We start from the raw sequence: 24,758 nt of genomic DNA, 5'->3' as shown, positions 1-24,758 counted from the left end.
AGCTTTCATGCTTCTCATTGTTGATAAGAAGCTTTATAGCAAGTGTTTTAAATTCTGTATCCCCCATTTTCTCGATGTCTTCCTCAGTTAACTCTAAAGTTGGCATAAGGTTTTGGTCCTTTGCAGCGGAGTCTTCAGTAATAGTTATTGTGCCTTTCTCTCTTCTTTTGCTCTTGGTCATTGTACTTCTATTAGCAGAGTCTTCTCCTTGGGGCAGGTTTCTAAGCTGTATCACCCAGAAGTCTACAGTTCGATTTTAGTTATTGCAGTTGGCATATGACTCCTTGTTTGCAGTCAGTTGTGCCACTCCTTCCAGCAAGTTCCAGGTCTGGATTCTTGCGTTAGATTTCCACTATGGTCTCCATAGCCCCAGCTCCTGGCTCACCACTCTCCACCTCCTGTGACACTGCTGAGGCTGCTCCGTTTTCTCTGCAACTTTTCGCCCACTTTCGATTGGAGCAGGTCCCAGGATTAGGGAGACAGCAGGAGTCCTCATTAGCTACATTGGTGTTGGTGGTAATCTTGCACTGTTGGCTGTTAGGTCTGAGGGCCACATGGAACTATTTTGACCTGTATGATGCATAGTCGGTATTATTTTCCTGTGGCACCAGTGCAATTCACTAAGCTCAGTGAGTTCTCGTGAGCTCAGCACATGCGCAGCTCACTGTTGTCCTTGCAGTCCTAAACTTTTGCCACACTGTACAAAATGGTGCCTGACGTGCCACTACTAGAGTTCTTGATCTGCTGGCTGTCAGGTCTGAGGGCTACCTGGACCTGTGTTGGATGGAACCTGTAGGATGCCACACTGTTGCAATTTGTTAAGCCAGCAATGAGTTCATTCTCAGTTTAGCATATGCTCAGTCCTTTCCCTTGCCTTTTCCTCCTTAAACAAAATGGCACGTGTTTCGGTTCTAGGTGGAGTGGACTAGACTGTGAAATCCACCCTGTTCCTGCACTACCCATCTGGGTTCTTTGCTCTGTCTTTACCCCTGGTCAAATCAAACAGACCAGCACAACAGGCAGTTCTTTGTCTTGTCTGGGTTCATTGCCTGAGCTCCCAGTGGAAGTCCCTTCCCACCTGGTTGCTGGTGGAATTCCGGCTGCCAGTGCAATTCAGATCACTGCTGGCTGAATGCAGCTGGGATATCAGTCACTGCAACACCACACCGTTGTATTTGCTGCTTTCCTGTGTCTGGCAGTCTCCAGGTACCCTTCTGCGGTTGTTCTGTTCTCTCCTACTTCTTGGAATGTGCCCTCTCAGCTTCATACTAGTTAATGTTTCTCTGTCCGTTCAAACGTGTCCTTACCCTATGCAGCCATCTCGATTCTTTCAATTATATATTTTAAATGTGCTTGAAAGACAAAGCAGCAAGCAGAGGGAATAAGAGACACACAATATTATGATGCATTCAAAGAGCAGAATGCTGGATTTGTGACTGTTGCCAAAGGGCTATGCTATTGTAATAATTTAGGGGTAAACAGCATGGGGCAGAGGAGTGTAAGGGGAAATCTCTGAACCTATAGAACTGTATCATGAAAAATAAAAATTAAAAAAAAAAAACAAGAGACACAGAAAAAATTACTTCCCAATTGTCCAGAGAGCCAGAAGCCAAGAGCTCTGTGTCTGCCATGGAGGAGCTCAGGACCCAAGTACCTGAACCGTCTTCCTCTGCCACCTTCCAGGATACATTAGCAGGGAGTTGGATTGGAAGTGGATGAAGCCAAACTCAAATCAGACACTCCTATATGGAATGTGGGCATCCCAAGCAGTTTCACCCACTGAAAAACCACACCTGTCCAAGATTCCATTTTTAAATACTTTTCATTTACCAAGTTTAGGAGCACCTACTTAGCACATAACACCCCTGCAGACACTGCAAGACACATCAGTAAGGAGCAAGAAGCAAGTCTATACTGCAGCAGAGTGGACAAATAGGTTATGTATACACAACCAAGTGTATTTGATGGTGTCAGAGAGCCAAAAGATAAACGAAGCAAGGAACAAGCAAGGCACATGGGGGGACACTGGGGGTGAGGCCATGGAAGGCCACCTAAGCATGCAGCAGCCTAAGCTGAGGTATGGGGGTGCAGAAGGAGCCATTCATTCCAACAGGGAGGGATCCCAACCCACACAGGGGCTGATGCAGGAGAGAGCTTGGAATACACAAAAAGAAAGAGAAATCCCATTGTCGGGCTGTACCAACACCACTTTATTTTCATATACTGAGAACACTGCTTTGGGAATCTAGAATATTCAACTGGAAGAATCCCCTGAGATCATTACAGGGAAAAGCTTGAATTTGCAGGTGAGGAGTCAAGGTGCAGGGCAGCTCCCTCAAGGACTCTTGCAGCTGGGGCTGACCGCATCAACCCTGAATGCAGGTCTGCCTTCAGTGTACATCTTCCTGCATGATCTGCCACATTTCTGAGTTGATTAGTGTTAGTCACTTTCTCCCACCTGCCTGGACACTGTTCACCAGGGATCGTGTTTTCAAACCTCCTTCCTGATGTAAGCAGGTCAGAATTCTAACCAGTTCTCACTTTGGAACATTAAGAAAAAAAGAGTTAATCCTTTTTCTTAAGTGTGCTTGCTACTTTTTCAGAATAGGACACAAACAGAGATACATTCTAAAGGCCGTTTTTTTTTTTTCTTTGAGCAAGACTGAATTGGACCTGATGGAAATTTACCACAATGTACCATGTTTTCAAAAAAACACACGTACATACAGAGTTTGATGGCTCAAATGAATGATATTCAGCTTAATTTTGGATGTTTTCTGTTTTAAAATAAGGAGACATATAATATATTAGGCACTCACAAAAGTTTCACTGGAGAAAATATTACTCTGTAACCCCCAAATGGGAAAATTCTATCCTAGGAACTTGGCCCAGAGTAGCAAAGTTGCATCCAGCTCTATTTATCATCTTACAAACTTCTTCGTTATGTCAAAATGAAATCTTAGCTGTGTCCTGACTGTAAAGCAAAGGTGGTGTATGTTATTTTAACCAGTACAACAAAAATATTCTGAGAACTGACTTCCCAAAAATGTTAATCATTTTTATTCAATTTTGGTCAAGATCCATAGTTATATTATCAGCCTCAGAGTTACATTTTCCTAAAGAATTTTATGAATTTTTTGCTTGATTCACAAAAAGGAAAAACAATCTAGATAGCTATAATTTCTAGTTGTGCTAGAATCCAAACAATTTAAGCCTCATGAGACTTGCTTCCCACTGCGGTTCAACTCAAAAGCAGATCTTTGTTGAACATGGCCTAAGGGTCAGCTGACAGAATTTCTTGTCTCAGACAACCCCCTTTTAAAGCACTTTCAGTCTTGTGGCAACTGGAAGGCTCCATGAAATCATCCTAGTGTTTGCTCCTTGGCACATGACTTCTGAGGACCATTCCAGCTCTTTTAAGACAGGAATCTACTCTTTATAAAGATGAGGGGAAAACACCTTTGAAAGACACACTTTTATTTTCCCTGATGGCGGAATTGTGTAGGGGCAACTTAAGAAAAGAAACTATCATAAACAACAAGCACTGTGAATTTCTGTTTTACTTCTTGGATTTGGAGTTCAAGGTCAACTCAGCCCTTGAGTAGACACTGGAAATGGCCATGGAAAGTTGCAAATTCTTCCCACCCACTTGTGTGAACACCTGCCCTTAAAAAGGAGCAGGATCTTAGACAATTGTGTGATTGTATAACGAACATTAGGAAGATGTCCCATGTGCTTCAAACTTACAATAATACCAAATCAATGTGTTTACTATTAGATTTTAATCATATTAAATTATAATGACTCCAAGTTGGAATCTAAGAATGGCTTAGGCAAAACTTTCCATTTCACAGGAACGTGCAATGGGTCTTGGCTAAATAAGTGGGTTTTTTAAATCGCTGGACATTTAAAAGCATCTGGGGCAAAAGTTTGGATTGGAAATAGGGGCAGGAACACAAGAGTCTTCTGGTGGTGCTCACTGCAGAAGTAATTCCCTTTCCCATGACAGAGACAGGAAAGTCATTTAAGAACTATTTACTTTAGTGCTTAAAAAAAAAGGTGTGTGGTGAGTGCCATGCACTGGCACATGGAGCACAACATTGGTTTCCCATCTCAGCCTCTGCTGGGATGGGCACAGGAGGAGAAGGAAAAGCCTTTGCAGGTCAGCAAGAAAGAGAAATGAGATGTCTCAGAGCAGCACACGCCTTCCTTTATTAGGGAGAATCTTCTAAGACCATGTAATTAGCTGAGAAATAATAGTTGCCGTACTATAAACAGTCACTACAGCTTTATTTTTAACATTTAAACAAAACAGCAATTAAGGAGAGGAGGAAACACAAAGAGCCCATAATGGGAGTCATACATACTCCTCTGGGGAGGGCTTTTAAACACTGCCATTTACAATAAATAAATATAAACTCCGAAACAACATTTCAAGATTACAAAGTGAGTTACAGGTGATCTAACATAATAGAACTCTGTTTTATGTGTAGAGAACTGGCTGAACTTTTCACTTATTAATAAAAGTGAAAAATAATTTTAGTCTAGGAGAGCAAGATCATACTGCATAAATATTTGGGATTAATACTACTGCTCTCATCCCTATCCCATTCCAGGGCCTCAGAAAAACTAATTTTCAATGCTCCGTTTTTCTCCTCATCATTACTGAGCCCCAGGAGAAATGATCACACTGTCCCGTAGCAGCAAATGCTAATGTGCGTGAGTGCTTTCTACAGATAAAGCATCCATTGCAAGCAGTCCAAGTCCCGGGCCTGGGTTATGTCAGTGGCAGGAACCTCTAAACCGTGAGGGAAGGAGAGGGACAAGAGTTTCTTCTAAAGACCACTTTGAACTTTCTAGATATTGGAGACAGCCATTGCTGTCCCAAAGACAGTCTGAGTATTGTCTAAGCAAAACACCAGAAGTAATATTCATGAAATCTGTTAATGGGACACAGCCTCGCAGCCCCAAATCTTCTATCTTTCTCCAGAGTGTAACACACGTTAGAATGTAGACATTTAATGGTATACAGCATGAGATTGCTTGTTCTGATTTTAGGGTCAGGTTTATGTTAAGTTGTCAATAATCAACATGCAACCTCTCACAATTTACCACAAACTTATAGGTAGTGATGAATTTAATTTGCTAAAAAGCGCTTAGGTAAGAGCAAATGGCATTTGAAGCTCACATTCATTCACTGAACATGGCAGCTCAATGAGTATCAAGTTGAACACAGATAGTTAACACCACTCTCCATTCCGAAATGGAGCATCACTCACTTTGCACACTGCTTTTATTTGAATGTTAATAAACAAATTTTTACTAATGCCAGCATAGGAAAGACTGGCATAATCAAGAAGTTGCAGGGAATTCTCCAGCCAGTACTGTTTTGTTTTTGCTCAGCTGCTTCAAAAGGACATTTTAGTTCAGTAAAACAAATTCCAGAGAAATCCTACTATGGTCATACAATGTCAAAAGCAAGGCTGAAGTTAGACTCACAATGTATTCACACTCATACCATTATATGTTGTCATGGATTGATTTAGCTACATGACAAAACCCCAATAAAAACATGGCTTATAAAAATGTGGCTCTATTCCTTGCTTGCTTTACTTCAGACACATTCTATCCATAGTTAGAAACAAACCATGACAGTGGTCTAGCCCTGAATTTCTATCTATGAGGAGAAATCAGGCATAACCATGGTCTAACCCTGAATGTGATCTCTGTTTTATACCACGGGTAATCATTAACATATGGAAATAGTCCTCCCAGCTGCTCTGCTAATTTTTTTTAGTCGTCTAGTCTTTACTGCCTCCACTCTACACTCCATCCTAAACTTTTCCTGTGGTTCTGTCCCCATTTAAAAAGGATTCATTTTTCTTTTCTCAAAGGAAGGATGTGTTGGGAAAATCATTCTTCATTCCTTGTTCCTACCCCACTGTTCCACTGGCCCCAATGGTTGCTCAACAGCCCTTTTCAACATCTAAATTAAGTGCTCATGATCAAGTTCACTACCTTTTTCTCCTCCTTCCTCCCATAAAAAGAGGCTGTGGGTGCTTCCCTTCCCTTTGGTCTTCAATCTGCTGGGCTCCCCACAAAGCAGGCTCTCACCATTGCCCATCCTCAAATTTCTCTTTTTAATAAAGTCTGTGGTATACTTACGTCTCTAAATCATTTTTACCTCTAAGAGACGTTTCTTTCCCTCAGCAACAGCCAACGATCACTCCTCTCTCATCCCCTGGCGCGGATTTTTGTTCCTGTAATCTCACTCAGTAGAACAAAATGTGTTGTTTCTGGCTATAGATAATATATTCCCATATCACTCTCACAAACCACAGAGTGAGTTCTGCAAGGCAACCATTTTTTCCAGGCCGCTTCTACTCACTGCTCACAATGTACTGTACGTAAATGAAATGAATGAGAACCACAAGTTAACAACTAAATTGCTAAAATAAGGAAAAAAGGAATTCTTGAAACAAATTTTTACACAACAGTCTGAAGGGCATTAAAGCAATGGTTCCCAGAGACTGACCCAGTGACCAGCCTGGACTGGCTGCATGAGAACCGCTGGGGAAGTTGTTAATCATAAACAATTGTAGGCCCTACCCCTAGAGTTTCTGATTCAGGAGGTCAGGGGTTTGGGAGCCACTGGTATAGAGTGTAAATCAACCTCAGCAGCTTGAGGAGAGGCCCCATAGGCACATATATAACAACATGTGGATGCCAAGTTTTCTACCCATGTGAGCTTTTAGAATTCACATAGTGATTAATATGCTTGGAGAGAAGTATGAGAAGACTTCAGAATGCAAGTTAAGTCCTGATGGGAGGAAGGATGAAAGCCAAGGTGTGTGTTGGTCTAACTCACCACCAGTCTACTAGATGGTCTATAAAAATGGATCTATAAGAGCAGATCTTCTCCTTCCCCGAGTGACTACCAGAAAATGTGTTTTTCAAAGCTCAGTATTTTCCAAGACCAGTAATTTATTTAGCTTTGATCTAGTACACAACCCCACTTGAAAATGAAATAATACAAGCAAAACTGAATAAACACTTCAGTAATTTTATCCTCCTGGAGCACTGCAGACCATTTCCTCCATTAAGAGTAACAATATGAAATGGAGGTGAGTTATAGTCCTGTGTGGCTGTCACATACATTCTTGGGATTTGGGGATACCACTTCCTCTACATGGATACCAATCTCCAAATGTGTGCTGTGAAGTTCTCCCTCTCTCCCCAGAATGTTACTTACTTGTAACTGTCAACCTGTTCCAAGTACAAGTATTCTTTTTGATGAAGGACATATGGACCACATGTCCTTCCCCCATTCCTGAAATTTACCTTTTTCCCACTGGACTCTAGATTTTTACAATTAAATCAGAAACCACTATCCCCATGTGAGGTTACTGAGCATTTGAAACGTGAATGACTAGACAGTATTGAGATGTGCTCTTGAGACTTAGTGTGAAAACATCTCAATAATTCATATTGATAAACATGTTATATGCCAGCAATATATTAAAATTAGTATATTTTAATATACTTTACCTGTTTATTTTTACTTCATACATGGCCCTTAGAAAACCTAAAACTATATATGTAGTATTTCATTTCTATTAGTCAGCACTACTCTAGATGAAACCTAACATTTTCTTTCTATCTCAAAGTTTGGCAGAATATTCTCTTGCACCTGCTGGGGAAACCCAGATGTCATCTAAGCAAACACACTCAGAACTTATCACTCCCTCTGCTTCAATACAGTTCCTCAGTCTCCTCGAATGACTTGAGATGGTTGTGCACAACTTACTGCAAGAAATATCTTCCCTTTTATATCAATAGGTTTATAATTTCTATTTCTTTGATGACATATTTCACTTTTCAATGAAGACCACACAGCTGCCTATTATTCACATTCTAGACACTTCCATTTAACCATAAAGCTGGCAATGTTATTATTTCTGATTCTAACTATAGACTCATTTATTCAACAGCATCGACTGGGAACCTCCTGGAGACCAGGCACTATGCCAGCCATACGGGATACTTACCAATGTCAGTAACCATCCTCACATGATGTGTGACATGATGTTGATAGTAGCATATGTACTCAGCCAGGACTTTGCTGCCCTCAGACCCAGAAGGACTCTCTGCTTGCAAACTCTTTCTGAGGAAGGGCTTAAATGCAGAGATCACATAACACAAGTCTTTGAAACTTGAACCTGTTTGGTCCCCTATTCAACATTTCCCCTCTCCGCCACTATGTAACTTCCTTCATGTTTTCCTGACATTCCTACAAACTCTATTTGTCTCTGTATTACCCTTCCTTTGCTGGCTCAAGCCAAAACATTGTGTATTGGAGAAAAGGAAAGAAAAGATTTTCACAGTAATGTATCATTACTATTCCCGTTAAAAAGCAAGGAAACCAAGGTAGGGAAGTTCAGCACTTAATGAGACCACGCAGATAATGAGTAGAGGAGGCAGCATTTGAACCCAGACAGCCTAACTTTAGAGTCCAAGTCATGAACATTACAACAACACCAAGAACCAAGAAGGCTGAAGCTGAAGCTTTCTGATTCCAATTGCAAAATGTTCCCTTCACATGAAGCACACACAGGACAGAATGCTGCAAGAAGGGAGACAGAATGCAGGAGGAATATTATTGATCATTCTGACTGAACCCCTGGAAGATATGAGGAGAGAAATGAACCTTTGGTTGCTGTAATCATACAAGTAGGCAGATAGATGTTTTCATCATCTGTAGCCATGGGGTCTTCATGGAGAATGCACTCCCAATGGCAACAGTCTCAACACAAATCTCTGAGGAGAATCTCAAAGCAGGTTGTCATTTTACATACCTGCATTGTGCACAGTATTATAACCAAATAGTTTACTCTACAACCAGGTGGAAACAGTCAAAACAGGTAAACTGTCATGTGACTAGCCTCTGCTCACATTAGCTCTACCTGGAGCTCTACTTACATGCAGAAGAATAAGCTATTTTTAACACAAAGCTATGTACTGCAGCACCTGAAATTTCTCCCTTACCAATTATCATTTCTAATTACCTTTTAAAATGCAGCATGAGCTTCTACTCAACATCCTGGCTTGAACATGTATGCTTATCTCATCTACTTATTCAAGCTCCACTAAAATGTCGGCATGTCAATCCTGGCTATGATCATCTTTAGATTCATTTTAAACTCTTGTCTTGCACTGCTTTGCCCTATTTTGTGGAGGGAATAACCTCTGCAATGCTGGGGTTCCCAGGTTTTCACGGATTCGTGAAAAAGCAGTTGTGGTGGGTGGGAGATGGCAGGTGAGAATGAAGGAGGAATCAGAGGATTTCTTCCCACCCTTTCTGCTATAGACCAAGAATCTGGTAGTGGTTCATCTACCAACTGGCAACAGCATTCCTTCACTTAGTCCCTCCAGCCTTGTATAGTGGTTCTATTACTAATCTCTTGTTTACTTCACAGTCCTCTACTGTCTCCTCTGTAATACCATCATTAGCATAACTAATTCCTTGCATTAAATTGCCATTGTTTCAAATACTCAAAGAGGGTGTATTCTCCTGGCTTGGCTCTGAGTAATGCAGCTAGTTAAAGAGCAATAATTATAAATAAGTAGAAACCTGCAAGGATAAACAGATCGGGGTAGGAAGTATCAGTAGATATGCATTGTCAACACATTTTTGTAAGATGGAAATAGATGCATTCATGGTCACACCTTAGGGCAGAGGGGCATAAGTACCTATGGAGGGAGACAACAGAGAAAACCCTGTGCAGCCTCAGGTCTTAGAGGCACAGATACTTCAGAGGGGAGGAGGACACACTGAAAATAAGACTGTTTGAAAGTCTCCCCGCTAAGAATCAATAGCTTAGTCTGCGGAGTCTGAGTAGCTCCAGACGAAATACAGTAGAAGGCTGGAGAGTAGGCCCCATGCTAGAAAGAGGGAAATAGCATAGTGTTATTCATTTTTACTGGCAGGACTATCCATCTCACATACACAAAGTTGTGTGAAACATTCTTTACTAGAGAAGCAGCATCCCAGGAAAGATCTCACAGTATTGAACCTGGAGTGGGAGACAGGTGTATCTAAAGCAAAGTTCAGGTTATTGCCACAATCCTACCTGTAGGTAACCCCACCACCCCAATTTGTGTGCATCTGACCATGTAGAAAGAAGCAGAAACATCTGGACAGAAGCAACCATTGGCTGTTTTTCCTCTGTGTCTGTCCTTCTGACCTTCTTCTCTTTTTGTTAACAGATACCAGTTACCCTGGATTTAAGCTCCATCCCATTTCCGAATAAGCACACCTTAAATTACATCTACAAAAGTCCTTTTTCTAAATAAGGTTATTTTCTGAGGTTCTGCTTCAAGAATTGGGGCAGGAAGCACTACTTCACTCTTAATTATTATCATATTTAAAGATAAGGAGGTCTAAAAGAAACAGTTGAAAGTCTGGAATGGAAACTGCTAGAAGGACAGAACTGAATTCAGGAATGGTATTTATGTTTCTAAGGCTTGGAATAGATGTGCCAACAACACAATGACACCCAGATTTGCTTCTTCAGGCCAGGGGCTGTCGCACATTTCTTTGCCTTCTGGTTATCCAGCTGTGATTAAATGACTACTTTTGAATAACTGGTTGGGAAAGGAATGACCCTTTTAATGAGCAATATAATTGGATCGACTATTTAGCTCTGTTATTCCTTGCATAGAGATAGTAAAAGCAGGAGTTAAAACAGAACTTTAACCACCTTGAATGAATCTGGTAAGCCCCCATACATCCACATGTTAAAATCGTAACTCCCCAGTGATGGCATTAGTAGGTTGAGCTTTTTGGGAGGTGACTGGGTGATAAGGGAAGAGGCCTTATGGATGAAATTAGTGCTTTCATAAAAGACACTTCTGAGAATGGCTTGATCCTTCTATCATTTTTCTCTTTTTAAAAGATTTATTGGGCTTGGCGCAGTGGCGCAGTGATTAAGGTCCTCGCCTTGCACGCCCGGGATCCCATATGGGCGCCGGTTCTATCCCGGCAGCCCGCTTCCCATCCAGCTACCTGCCTGTGGCCTGGGAAAGCAGTCGAGGACGGCCCAAGGCTTTGGGACCCTGCACCGCGCGGGAGACCCGGAAGAGGCTCCTGGCTTTGGATTGGCATAGCATCGGCCATTGTGCTCACTTGGGAAGTGAATCATCGGATGGAACATCTTCCTCTCTGTCTCTCCTCTCTGTATATCTGCCTTTCCAATAAAAAAAAATAATAAAAATAAATCTTTAAAAAAAAGATTTATTTATTTTTATTAGAAATGCAGATCTACAGAGAGAAAGAGAGAGAGAGAGAGAGAGAGAGAGAGATATCTTCTGTCTGCTAGTTCATTCCTCAAGTGGCTGCAATGGCCCAAACTGAGCCAGGGTGCCAAAGTTTCCACTGCTTTTCTAGGCTACAAGCAGGGAAGCAGAGAGGCTGGGACATGAACCGGTGCCCACATGGGATTCTGGCACTTACAAGGGGAGGATTAGCTAGTGAACAATCACACCAGACCCTGACAGGTCTTTTTTTTTTTTTTAATGGCATGATATCCTAGGCACCCTGGATTTTGAGTGGTTACAGGCACTATAAAGACACCAGGTCAAACCTCACTTCATAGCATTTCAAGGGTTACTTTTGACTAAGGATGTTATTATTTAAAGGGGAGGTTCAGTGAATTACTGTGAGTGTGAATATGGTTGTCATTTTTCATAATAGCTCATGTTCAAGCAAATAAATGTGCTAATCTTTTTCTCTTTGGGGTCCTTTTTTGTGTCCATTATTTTCCTGAATCCAAAACAATAGATTGTAAATTTTCCTCAAGGATTTTTTTTCAGTCTATAATGATCAGTTATGCTCCATAGGCTCTATAGGTATGAATATTATTGTGTGCAGAAATGCAGTCATGCCCTGTACAACACAATAGTGAAGAGAAGCCAGTGCTGCAGCTGGCTTTGTGCGTACACTGTCACTTCTGTATTAGTGCACAAGGGATACATCTCAGCCATCTTGCATATTCTACTTCTCTTGCAAAATGGTTTGCACATATTTTGGCCCTTCAGTTTATGTGAGTTTATGCAGTATTCCTTTCATTGAGTACTCAATCCCCTTCTCCTTCAAGATTGAAAAGATCCGTGGAATCTTTCCAAGAGGGAAAAGATCGTGTTTTCCTTCTTGCCTTGATGTTAAGGGCATATGATTATATTTGATTAATGCCCCTTTCACAAAAATGTTTCGATAAAACCCCAGTATCTTGGCATATCTGTTTCAAAAAATACACAGTTTAGCTCCAGCATATCAGAATGATAGTTTTGGAAGTTCATTGTGATAAGATTCCTAACAGCCCCTCAGATATTCGCATTGGGAGCTCTTGGAAAACCCCGTTGTCCTGCTGAATGTTGGGAACCCTGCTGAATGCAAGTTAACTGAGTCAACGGGTAACTGCACTTCAAGTATCATGCCTTGTTTGAATCATTCTTATGTCCATTTGAATACTTTACTAATTTGGAAAAGTACTCTTCATGAAAAATACACTTTATAGCAAGCTAGCAATAATATGTTGGCTTTTCAAAGAAGATTAACATGGAATCTAAGGAAAGGCCAGTGAGTTCCACCTTCTATTTCTGAATCTGGTAGGAAAAAAATGATTCAGGGATACACATACTTTGTTTTTTAATATAATTTGCAGTTTTCCTTTTTTTTTGGGTTTGATATTGTGAGGCTGTTACAGAATACAATTTTATTTTCTTCCAAAATGAATATTTTGAAGCTCCCATTCTAATGTGATGATATTTGGAGGCGGAGCCTGTGGGATGGGAGTAGGTTTTGGTAGAGTCCCAAAGTTAGAAGCCCACCTAATAGGATTAGTGGTTTATAAGAAGATGAGACAACGGTCTCCTCCTTGTGCCATGTTGTGTGGCAACTCTGAGAAAAAGCTGCCTGTAAGCAGGGAAAAGGGCTATTGTCAAAAACTAAATGGCCTGGGGTTTCAATCTTGAACTTCAAGTCACCCCAGTTGTGGGAATCAAAGTCTGTTGCTTAAGTTAACCAATCTATGGGTATCATTACTGCAGCTTGAATTGATTGAGGCAGCTTCCAATCTTCCCTACAGTGCTATCTGCCTGTCACTATGACATTCTCTTGCTTCCAGCAATAGCCTAAGATTCTGCTGTATGATTAGGTAAGCTAAATAATATGCCCACCCAGTAACTATTCTGAATAATCAAGTACTGTTGATTATTATTATGATTATTATTATGGTAGTACTGTTTTGTTCTATCACCACTGCTGCATGTTAATGGATATTGGGCTCCATTCTGGGCACGACGCACTTGGGTTTAACAGAATGTAAGTAAGTAGAAATGGTCACTTAGTTTAAGAGTTTTGAATCTGAGAATATAGGCAGTTCAATAACTCAGCTACAAAAAGGTCTTATTTATTTTAGAGAGAAAGCTTTCATTTGTTGTTGCAATCCCCAAATGGGGACAAGAATGGGTCATGGCCAGAGTGGGGAGCAGGGACCTCAATCCAGGTCTCTCCTATGTGTGGCAGGGATTCAAATGCTTTTTTACTTCAAGATAATAAAGACAGCAAATTGATTTAATATATTACCCTGGTTTGTATCTCATGGAAAAACAAATGACTTTTCTTGCATTTATATTGGCAAATGGTTATAGGAAAAAATTCCTTAAGCACCATGTAAAAAGCTAACTTGAAATTTTGGAATCTTACACTAAACTGCTACCTATTAAATCATAATCTATTACATGTAATGCCAAATGAAAACATGCTGTCATAATTTACTGAGTAAAGTTAAGTTTTTACTTCATTTTGATAAATTTATCTCATTTACCAGTGTAGCCACAAATCATACTTACGGTTGTCATATGAAAGCAGTAAATTATTATATACCTTCAGGTGACCTCTACCCAGAAATGCTTTTCAGTGTTCACATTTTATCTGTCAAATGGCAATTTCTTTAAAAAGCAAATATAAATGCCATTATGGGGAGAAGCTACTGGCCTGGGACAAGTTCTAGCATTTAGTGTTCTGACAGATCTTAATTTGGATATCAGCCAAAGTCAATAAAACTTGTTCATGCAGAACCTTACCTGGTTTTCACCACATCCAGGGGGTGCATCAGGCAAATTTCTACAAGACCTGTAAGATGATAAAGAAAAATTCAATAAACATTTATGTAAATACTGGTTCTTATTTCCATGGCCCTAATGATTCACAAGTATGAAGGTTCAAATAATTAATACAGAATTTTGGACATGCCAGTTAATACACAGTGGCAAAAATCAAAAGTATAAACATGATTTCAACAGGAGCAAAGTATGTGAGTTGAATACTTCCTTACGGGTACTCTAGTGGGGGATGTGGGGCTACAGAGGAAAGAAAATGAAAGAGGAATCAGATGTCTTAAATCCAAATCAGTTAAGCAGCAGTTATTAAATCCCCATTAAGCTCAATGGAAACATGGGTGCCTATGAGAAAAAGAAAGGGGCAAAGGAGTCTGAATCTATTATGAATACGGCAAAGCATAAATTTGCCTTTCACTACCCATGAAGCAAAGAGTACGATTCCTCTTGTCTCACAGGGTAGCCATGAGAATCTAAAAATTCCAAAACTACATGAATAGCTTAATACAGAATGACTACTATTTATTATTTACTAGGCATTATGTCAAGCAGTATTTAGGTAACTGAATCTTCACAAGAACTCCATGTGACAGGATGACAGGGCACTTTAAAAAGTTCATGGAGCAGGGCCTGGTACAGTGTAGCCTAGCGGCTAAAGTCCTTGCCTTGCATACACTGGGATTCCATATGGGCACTGATTTTTGTCCTTGTGGCTCCGCTTCCCATCTAGCTCCCTGCTTGTGGCTTGGAAAATCGGTCAAGAACAGCCCAAAGCTTTGGGACCCTGCACCCGTGTGGGAGATCCAGAGGAGGCTCCTGGCTCCTGGTTTCGGATTGGCGCTGCTCTGGTCATTGCAGCCACTTGGGTAGTGAATCAGCAGATGGAATATCTTCCTCTTTGTCTCTTCTTCTCACTGTGAATATGACTTTCTAATAATAATAATAATGTTCATGGAGCAATGAAAAAAATCACTTCATTCTGATTAAAAATATTCTTGAACTCTGTGCATGGATTTTTACAATGCCCATTTCCCACAAACTCTTTGAAGATCCTCCTGTATGCAGCTATTTTACTACTTTTTGGTCTAAAATAAATTTTTTAAATACCATTTTCCATAAACTTCTTGAAATATTCCTATGTTATCCCTATTATCCTTATTTTACGGACCACATAATTGAGGCATATGAAGGCATATAACTTGTCTAGATGTCACATGTAGGAATTAGGTATTAGTCTTAATACCCACCAGACCTATGACTAAAATCATTGCATAGTGTGAGAGAACTTCTGCAGCAAATGCATTTCCTCCTACTGATTTGGCATTAGAGACAAAGCAAACTATTACACACCAAATACCACTCATTGTTGTATCTCTCAAAATTTACAAAAAGAATAACTAATGCCAACATACTATTAAAATTAATGACAGTCTTTGGATAATAAATTCATGTTTATATATTCCTATTTGCCCATTTGAATATTTGCTATAGTTTCCTGTGTGTTCACAGGTGTTTCTGGCAAGATACACTAGATCACATCATTATAGTCTTGAGGTTACACCAAATTTTTTTCTTAATGTCTATTATGCGCTAAAAGATTCATTTATTCATTCAACAAGTGTGCACTGGCCTTGAGGATACAGTCTAGTGCAGAGGAGACACAAAAGAATCCACGGGAGGAAAGCAGTACTCTAAGGAGCATCTCAGAGACAGGCCCTGACCTCACCTTGGGGTGAGTGGTTTCAAGGCAGGGAGAAGACACGGCACACGAGGCCACTGCACAAAAACAAGAGGAGGCACAGCAGTAACCTCTGGTTGAAGGCAGGATACCACAACAGGTGAGGCTAGTAGTGTGTATAGGCCAGAGTCAAGTTCATTTTCAGACAAGTGTACCTAATTCCCCACACTTGATCTTAGCTAAAGATCCAGGAAGATACGTGTAAACTTTATATAAAAAGTCAGTAAAAAAAAAAAAACTTCTGAAAAAATTTCCTTGGTTATTTTTTTTCTCATTACTAACGAACTCCATGCTTCCTGATGGCATCTCAAGGGGTTTTAAGTAGAAGAGTGATCCTAAGCTCTGTTAATGTGTTCTAGTCATCTGTCCTGCCAATCCCCTCTCTCGCAGGCACACGTAGGCACAAGGGTACAATGTCCCACCTTGCCCCTTTTTAGTTAGCAGTTCACCAGCAAAAGCATCATCTCTAATTACAGCATAGATGTCACAGCATGTCTTGCACCTGCACGTGACAGAGTCTAGGCCCGCCAATGGAACTTCCAGATCATGACCAGGCCAACAGGAGAATGTGACTTAAATCATCAAATGGAACATATCTGGTTCAGAATCTATGGTTTTTTTCTTTCAGTTTTAATGAGAATAAGCCAGTTATGAAATTCAAGCTAGTAACCAAATAGCAAAGAGAACAGATAATGTTGGAAATGGTGAGGAGGTTTTGATTTTGGTCAGAGTTAAAATCTGGATTCACTCAGAACAAGAATGGATATTTGTTATTCTCCACTGCATAGGGAAAGAATGTGAAACTCTGATTATCATTTATGGAGATAACCATAAAAACAGAATCAGATGAATCGTGTTACCACAGGCCTAGAAGTGACCTCAAGAAACTGAACTGTATTTTGTACTTGGTAATTCTGTTACCTAATATGAAGTCACAAACTACATAAAGGGCTAATAAACACAAATTTTAACATTTTCTTTTTTACTATAAAAATGAAAGTCTAACATAGGAATATGTAAGTCTCCATTGAATAATCCACCTCAATCACCAATTCAAGATCTATAGATCTTCAGGTAAATAAACCTAGGAATTTTGAGTTTAGGAATATAACACTTGGATTCAGAAGGAATAGTTGAATACAGAACAAAATAATCTAATTTCCTCTGCTTATGCCTACGTGTATTGCCAACCATCATAGAAACCACTTTCCCTGGTGAAAACTAGTTGTATTTTATGGCATATGAGAAGAGATATTAAAAAACCAATAAGACCATAACAATTATAGGTTTAGATCAGTGAATTTATTCCAGATACTTTCTGGATAACTTTCACTTAAATTTGGTGTTTAGCTTCAATAGCAGAAAAATAGATATTTTATATCTTTAAGACAAACTTGATTTTAAATAGGTTAGACTACTTGTGGCTTTCATTCATTTTTGTGAATCATAAAAGTAGAATCAAAATTGAACCAAACATTATGAAAATCATCTCAAAACCATAAAACAAATATTTTCTAGTAATATGCTGCCATATATTATGATGGTAAAAATATACCATTTGCTACAGTCATTCAAGGCAACGTACAATAAACTAAATGCAACAATAAACAAAATTTCCTTTTAGGCTTGCTAGAATTAGACAAAAGGTTAATTTTATAGGGCTGAGGATGATCAGTGATAAGAAAGGCTGAGGGTGGATTGATAGTATTAATTTAACATCTTGTAAATATTTTCATTGCTCCCACAGAATCTTACCATTTTAGTGAGCTGCTTTTTTTTTTTTTTTTTTTTTTTTTTTTTTTTACGGTTAAAATGAAACTGACAGCGTGACTCCATCACATCCTTAGCTGTGTTGGATTCTGCCTTCTTTGAACATACGCAGATGCATGCCTTTATCTAAGACAATACTTCTGGCCAATACTTTTGTGGGTGGGAACTGCATGCAGTAGGGAGGGAAAAGTGGGAAGCAACACTGTTCTCCCAAACTTGTACTGTAAAATATGTGACATATTTTCACTTTATATAAATTAAAAAAAATAAATTTAGGAAAGCTCCAAAAACAATGCCACATGTTTGTCAAACTTTCCCCAAGCCTCCATCTTTTCTAGAAAGACTGCAGACCTATTCAACCACAAAATCACATCAAACATTAACTACCCTTCCTATGATATAAGCTGAACCACACTTCTTTTTTCTAAGAAAGAATACAAACACTGTCATGCAATGATTAATCATGATTGCTGGAAGAATAGTTTCTTTTAAGTACTCAATTCTTTGGGCTTGCCTTTTCCTCTGGAATGTTTTCCACCTGTAAGGACACACACACACACACACACACACACACACACACACACACACAGACTTTTAAGACTCCTACTAACCTCTGGATCTTGATTTAGGCAATCTTTTCCCAGAAATCCCATGGTATATTCTGTTAGTTGATACCTAGGATTCATCCTCTCTTTCTCACCACCTGCCATAACAATTGCATTCCCAGGTTGTTTGCTGCTAGGCATTACTATGTACTTAAACTTTAGACAACGGGATAAATGTGAGAGTGGCTGGGGTAACATTTGGGGAGTCTTTTAATAATGGGGATCCTGTTGTTCTCTTTTTTCTCAATCCTGCTAGCAGGAATTAAAGTAGCTATCTTGGACAGCAGGGTGATTTGCGTACATGAATTACTAACAGCTCTGCAAAAATGCAGGAGGCTTGTGTCTGGGCGTGGTAGCCTAGTGGCTAAAGTCCTCGCCTTGCACATGCCAGATCCCATATAGGTGCCAGTTTGTATCCCAGTGGCCCAATTTCCCATCCAGCTCCCTGTTTGTGCCCTGGCAAAGCAGTTGAGGGTGGCCCAAAGACTTGGGACCCTGCACTCAGTGGGAGACCCAGGAGAGACTCCTGGCTCCTGAATTCAGATCGGCTCAGCTCTGGCTGTTGTAGCCACTTGGGGATTGAACCTGTGGATGGAGGATCTTCCTCTTTGTGTCTCCTCCTCTCTGTATATCTGACTTTCCAATAAAAAAAATCTTTAAAAAAATGCAGGAGGCCCTGACACTAAGGAGCTCCAGTCTGATCACTTCTAACACTCATGTTAGAGAAAAATCCCATCAACTTTAAGCTACTGCTTAGTGTGTTTTCTGCCACCTGCAGCTGATTCAATGTCAAGATGCAGGAACTCTTTGATCTGCTTCCACAGTATTTTGTGCTATCCTGTGGCACTGCAACTGCTTGCTTTCTCGTCTGAATGCTCCACAAGCAGATATTCCAGTGCCTTCTTTGTATCTGTATCCTCTTCTCTTTGCTCAAGGACAGGCACCTAGTAGGCACTATAGGCAATTTTTTTGTATATGCCATCATGGTAGTTAATTCTCAAGGAAAACTGACCCGGAAGCTATGCATACCACATTTCTTCCATTAGTGTGAGCATTACACAAATAAACAGAAAAGCCAAAATTTCATAAAAATTATACTAAGTGTGTGAACATGGGATTTCAGGATTGTCAAATTCAGCAGCGATGTGAATGTGAAAAGCAGTATCTCAACTGTTGGAACTTTTGTGCGGGTACTGTGCTGGGTGCTGAGTGCTGGGTGCTAGGGGAACAGTCTGATCCAGCATCAAGGGTACCTAAAAGGCTAAAGAATTTTAAAGGTCAGCACCAAAGCAAAACACAAGAAAGGCCATACATGGAAAGGGAAGGTATTGAATAGAAAAATAGAAATGTGCATGAAACTATGCTTCTGTATGTTGTTATTTACATGGTGAAATGCTAATGCTATATTCTCTATCAATTCTGTTATGTGACTGTATATTTTTGTCTAAAATTATTGACTTTCTTCAAGAAAGCTTGTTATAAGTCTCATGAAACTACATGATACAAATAAAGACAAATTTTCAAAACTGCTGAAGTTTTTAATTCATGTATATACTGGACGTTCTTTATATTTGGGCTTACTTGTCGTAAGTTACAAGATTGATTTATGTAAGGTGAAGGCCGTTTTAAAGTATATATCTCATTAAAAACAGTTCTTAGATTTTTCACCTACTTTGCCAACAACTGCTAGCAGGTATCTCATGACTCAATGGTATCCTTTTTCCTTCAAGCTAGGAGCAGAAAACCACATCAAAGGCATCACTCCCCAGAAGAACGGGGGTTGTCCCATTCATTCTAGGGTTTTAAAATGCAGCAGAAGGCAGAAGATACCCTTCTTCCCTCCCCCTTTATTTTACTCATTCTTTTACAACCTGGGCCATTCTCATAGACCACGATGTCTGGCAATGAATGCTGAAATGGCTCTTGAGAGTAAAGAGAATGGTGTAGACATAAAGTTTGTATATTTTTGCAGTCATAGTGTACATGTTAATGCTATTCTTTGGTGCATGCAGTATATTTGCAATGAAGTTATATTGTAACAACAATTTATATATGTAATGCAACTGTAGAAACAGAAAGGATAAATTTAGTCTCCTTTGGACTCAGATAATTCATCTTAGATCAGATGAATGTATAGTAACATTTGAATGTAGTATAACTAAACATGAACTGAAGGATGACTCAACAGTGTCATCCTTTAGTCAGCTATGTTCAAGGGTACTTTGGGGCATCTACTTTGTCTTCCCATTCCTTCATCCTATTTCTTTTTTTAAAAAAATATTTATTTATTTTTATTGCAAAGGCAGATATACAGAGATGAGGAGAGACAGAGAGGAAGATGTTCCATCTGATGATTCACTCCCCAAGTGAGTGCAATGGCCAGTGCTGCGTCAATCCGAAGCTAGGCGTCAGGAACTTTCTCCAAGTCTCCCACACAGGTGCAGGGTCCCAAAACTTTGGGCTGTCCTTGACTGCTTTCCCGGGCCACAGGCAGGGAGCTGGATGGGAAGCGGGGCTGCCGGGATTAGAATCGGCACCCATATGGGATCCTGGGGCGTTCAAGGCGAGCAAGGTGAGCACTTTAGCCGCAAGGCCACCATGCTAGGCCCTCATCCTATTTCTTAAAAAGCTACTAAAAACAGTTGTAATATTGTTCCTTAATGAAGGCAGAGATGCAAGAGGAAAGAAAGCAAAGTAATGAAAATATCACTTGTAAACAGAGTTGGGTTTTTTTTGAAAGATTTGTTGTTGTTGTTGTTTTGTTTTGTTTTATAAAGAGAAGGTGAGATAGAAAGATCCTCCATTCACTGGTTCACTCTCCAAGTGGCTTCAACAGCCTGAACCAATCTGAAGCCAGGAGCCAGGAGCTTCTTCCGGGTCTCCCATGTGGGTGCAGGGTCACAAGGCATTGGTCGTCTTTGACTGCTTTCCTACGCCACAAGCAGAAAGCTGGGTGGGAAGTGGAATAACTGGGATATGAACCAGCACCCTTATGGGATGCTGGCACATGCAAGGCGAGGACCTTAGCCACTAGACTACTGCACCTAACAAAATTTTATGTTGATTACTTTTTACTCAATTTCAGTTCCATGAAAATATTTCAAAATTATTTTTTGATATTTTAAGTGAATTGAATTTATACTTTTTCTTATTTGACTCTGTATTAGACCTTAATTCAGCTTTGTGTGCACTGGAATAACTGGTCTAATTTTCAGATGTGATGGTCCTTTATGAAAAGGTTACTTCAAATATGTGAGCCATAACACAAAGAGCAATGGAAGGAGAACAGCGAATGATAAACAATCCATAAACCCATTGGCATATGGGAAAATAGCTTTGGAAATCTATAAAATATATAAAGAGAAAACAAATAAAAAGAAAAGTGTCACATGTTTCACTGATTATAGACGCATACAAATCCACTTTAAAATCTGTGTAAATGAAACCAAAGGTTTTTTTCAGTACCAAAGTTTTGAAATCCATGTAGATTTTCATAATACACATTTTTTTTTTTTACTTTTAAGACCTCTTGAGGCACGGATTCAAGAGTTACACCAAAAACTTCTAAATTCTATGATATATATATATTATACATATATATATACATAATCTGTAAACATATATACTCATATGAAATACTAAAATTCCATAATTTTATGAAAAAATAGTTCCAAAATTCTAAAATAATATACACAAAGTTCATGGAAAATTTATTCAAAAAATAAGTTCAGAGCCCAGCACAATGGCCCAGCGGCTAAAGTCCTCGCCTTGAATGTGCTGGGATCCTGTATGCATGCTGGTTCTAGTCCCAGCTGCTCCACTTCCCATCCAGCCCCCTGCTTGTGGCCTGGGAAGGCAGTATAGGGCAGTCCAAAGCTTTGGGATCCTGCACCTGTGTGGGAGACCAGGAGAAAGTGTCTAGTTCCTGGCTTCGGATCAGCCATTGCGCTCCCTTGGGGAGTTAAATCATCAGATGGAAGATCTTCCTCTGTCTCTCCTCCTCTCTGTATATCTGACTTTGAAATAAAAATAAATAAATCCTAAAAAAAAGATGAGTTCATTTAGAAGCAATTTGTTAAAAAATTATGAATGCTATGATTATATATAGTGTATATATGTGTGCATGTATATACATATGCATATAGTATATGTTGCTTTTTATGTATGTAATATATTTTGTTATGTGTGTGTGTGTGTGTGTGTGTGTGTGTGTGTGTGTGATATGTATAGGTTCCAGAGGCATACCATTTTAAAAATGATAGTTCATCAAAATTCAGGAAGGCAGCAGAAGGAGTGAGCACCCAGGCACTGCTCAGGAAACAACTTAGAGCCTGAGGATATCTCGTTCACCCGCACTGGGCAACTGCCCAGTCCAGGGGCTCTGCTTGCTGACCTCCTACCAACCACAAGTGTAAAATATTTTTCTGTGTTTTAGAATTTCTTGTTTCTCACTCATTATTTCTACAACGCTGGTTTCCCTTTCTTCTTTGTACTGAAGCATCTTGAAAGAAAGGATTCCATGATTTGCCGTAACAATTAGGGACAGAACTGGTCCTTCCCTATGCACCCCTCTGGTGGTGTACTGATGCCTGCTCCTACAAACTAGACTATATGTTTCTCTTTCAAGCCTTCCTTACAAGGGTGGAGAACATCTGTCCTGCAGGGTGGCCTGCAGAATCACTGGGTCTGGTTCTACCAATGCAACCACAGATAGGACTTAATGTTCAATAAATTGATGGCAGGCTAACTTTTCAGTTAACAATTTTACATGACTCACGAAAGATGGTATAAATATAGAATTGGCTCTTGGTGGAAGAAAGTATCCCTGCTCCTAGGTGATATCTTTTCGGTCACTTGAAATGAACCATGGTGGAGATATTTACATGAAGGAAATTGGGAAATGCAATAAACCAGGATTTTGTTTGTTTGCTTCTTTTCCAGGGAACTGCTAAATATTTTCCACCACTACCTAAACCTAATCATAAATTTCTGGAAAATTATAACATGGAAATTGTTCATTTTTTTGAATAGACAATAGTTCTGTAGTCATCTTGGTGTTGAAAGCCTCCAAAAAGCCACAAGTTCATTAACTTATATTCTCTGTTCATTACAATTTGATAATAAAAATGATAATCCTATATCAGAATGTTTAAAGAAGCCTTAGGAATTCATATTCAAGGAAACCATCCAGTCAGTTAAATCTACATCTGTGGTTTGTCACTGCATTGTGTCCCACCCACATTGAAAGTTAGTGACAAGAACAGTCTTCCACTACTAGGAAATACCTTCTTCACCTGTCCCCTTCTTGGAGAAGGTGCATCTTTCAGAAAAGACATGGAAATGTTGCTGCGAAGCTAGTACAACCTTTATTCACAGAACAGAAGTACAGAGGCAAACACACACCCATCTTACTAAGTAAATAACTCATATTTGTAGGTCACAAGTCTTTTCTATGTCACTGAAAGCAATTACTATTGAGAAAAAGCAAGATGAGGTCATAATACTTTCCCTTATTCTAATTAGCAGAATTTCTCACAATCATAAGCATCATAGAAGAAGGAATGACTTTTTTTTAAAACATTTCCCACCACTGGCTTTTAATACCTACAGTAGGATCTCTTGTATTTAATGAATTATGTTGCTGTAATACTTGCTTTTATCTCTGTATTTGTTGAATTGCCTGGAACTATAGACATGCTGCAATTTGACTAATTCTATTCCAAAGATGTGTTTTGGTCTGGGTTTTTAGGAGGAACTTTGTAGCTGCTTGGTAATCAGGATAAGGATCATCATCTCCAGCCACATTCAGCTATATGGTTGTACAGCACATAGTAGGCAGAATAAGTTCCAACCAGTCAGTGATTTTGCCAAATAAATATGAGAAAGTGGAAGCGAGCAAAGAAATGAGATTGCCAGGGAGTGATTATAATGGTTAACCCTGCAACTTGAGCACAAAGGAAGAAACTGAGGTCATCGTGTTAAGAACAGTATCTTGTTGGTTGCATTGGAGTCAGGATGCTAGAAGTAGAAAAATGGAAAGACAAGACATGGAGCTAACCTTAAGAAAACTACTAAGTATCACTTTGTTAACAAATACAGTAACCATTGAAATTTGGGCTCCTTCCCTATGAATCTCCACTATTCACAACAAGGTATGGTACACTAATTACATATCAAATAAAATTTTTCAATTAAGACAATATTGAACCTATAATTACATAATATCAAGCACATGAGGTAACCACATGGATAGTAATACATTCACCACTGCCTGAACTAGACTCAGGAGACATTATCTTTGTTTTGATTTCAACTTCAAAGTTCTAAGATGTAGAATCCCATCAATGGATGAATGGATCAAGAAAATGTGGTATAGACACATAGTGGAATACTACTTAACCACAGAAAGGTGGATGTCATTTGTGGCAGCATAAATAAGCCTGGAAAGCTCCTTGTCCAACAAAGTA

The 24,758-nt window shown here is 39.5% G+C and overlaps 1 protein-coding gene across 2 annotated transcripts in view; it reads right to left on the bottom strand.

Moving 5' to 3' along the window:
* The window catches only part of SLC25A21 (solute carrier family 25 member 21), a 468,180-nt gene that overhangs the window by 191,928 nt on the left and 251,494 nt on the right, over positions 1–24,758 (bottom strand). For both annotated transcript variants that reach the window (XM_040969566.1, XM_040969565.1), the window contains exon 2: positions 14,146–14,194. In XM_040969566.1, the coding sequence (XP_040825500.1) occupies positions 14,146–14,194 (49 nt within the window). The remainder of the gene's footprint in view (positions 1–14,145; positions 14,195–24,758) is intronic.

This window comes from Ochotona curzoniae, unplaced genomic scaffold (genome assembly GCF_017591425.1).
Source record: "Ochotona curzoniae isolate NIBS_2020 unplaced genomic scaffold, NIBS_Ocur_1.0 scaffold_4701, whole genome shotgun sequence".
In the NCBI taxonomy this organism is placed as follows: Eukaryota; Metazoa; Chordata; class Mammalia; order Lagomorpha; family Ochotonidae; genus Ochotona; species Ochotona curzoniae.
This window is presented reverse-complemented; position numbering and strand designations above follow the sequence as displayed.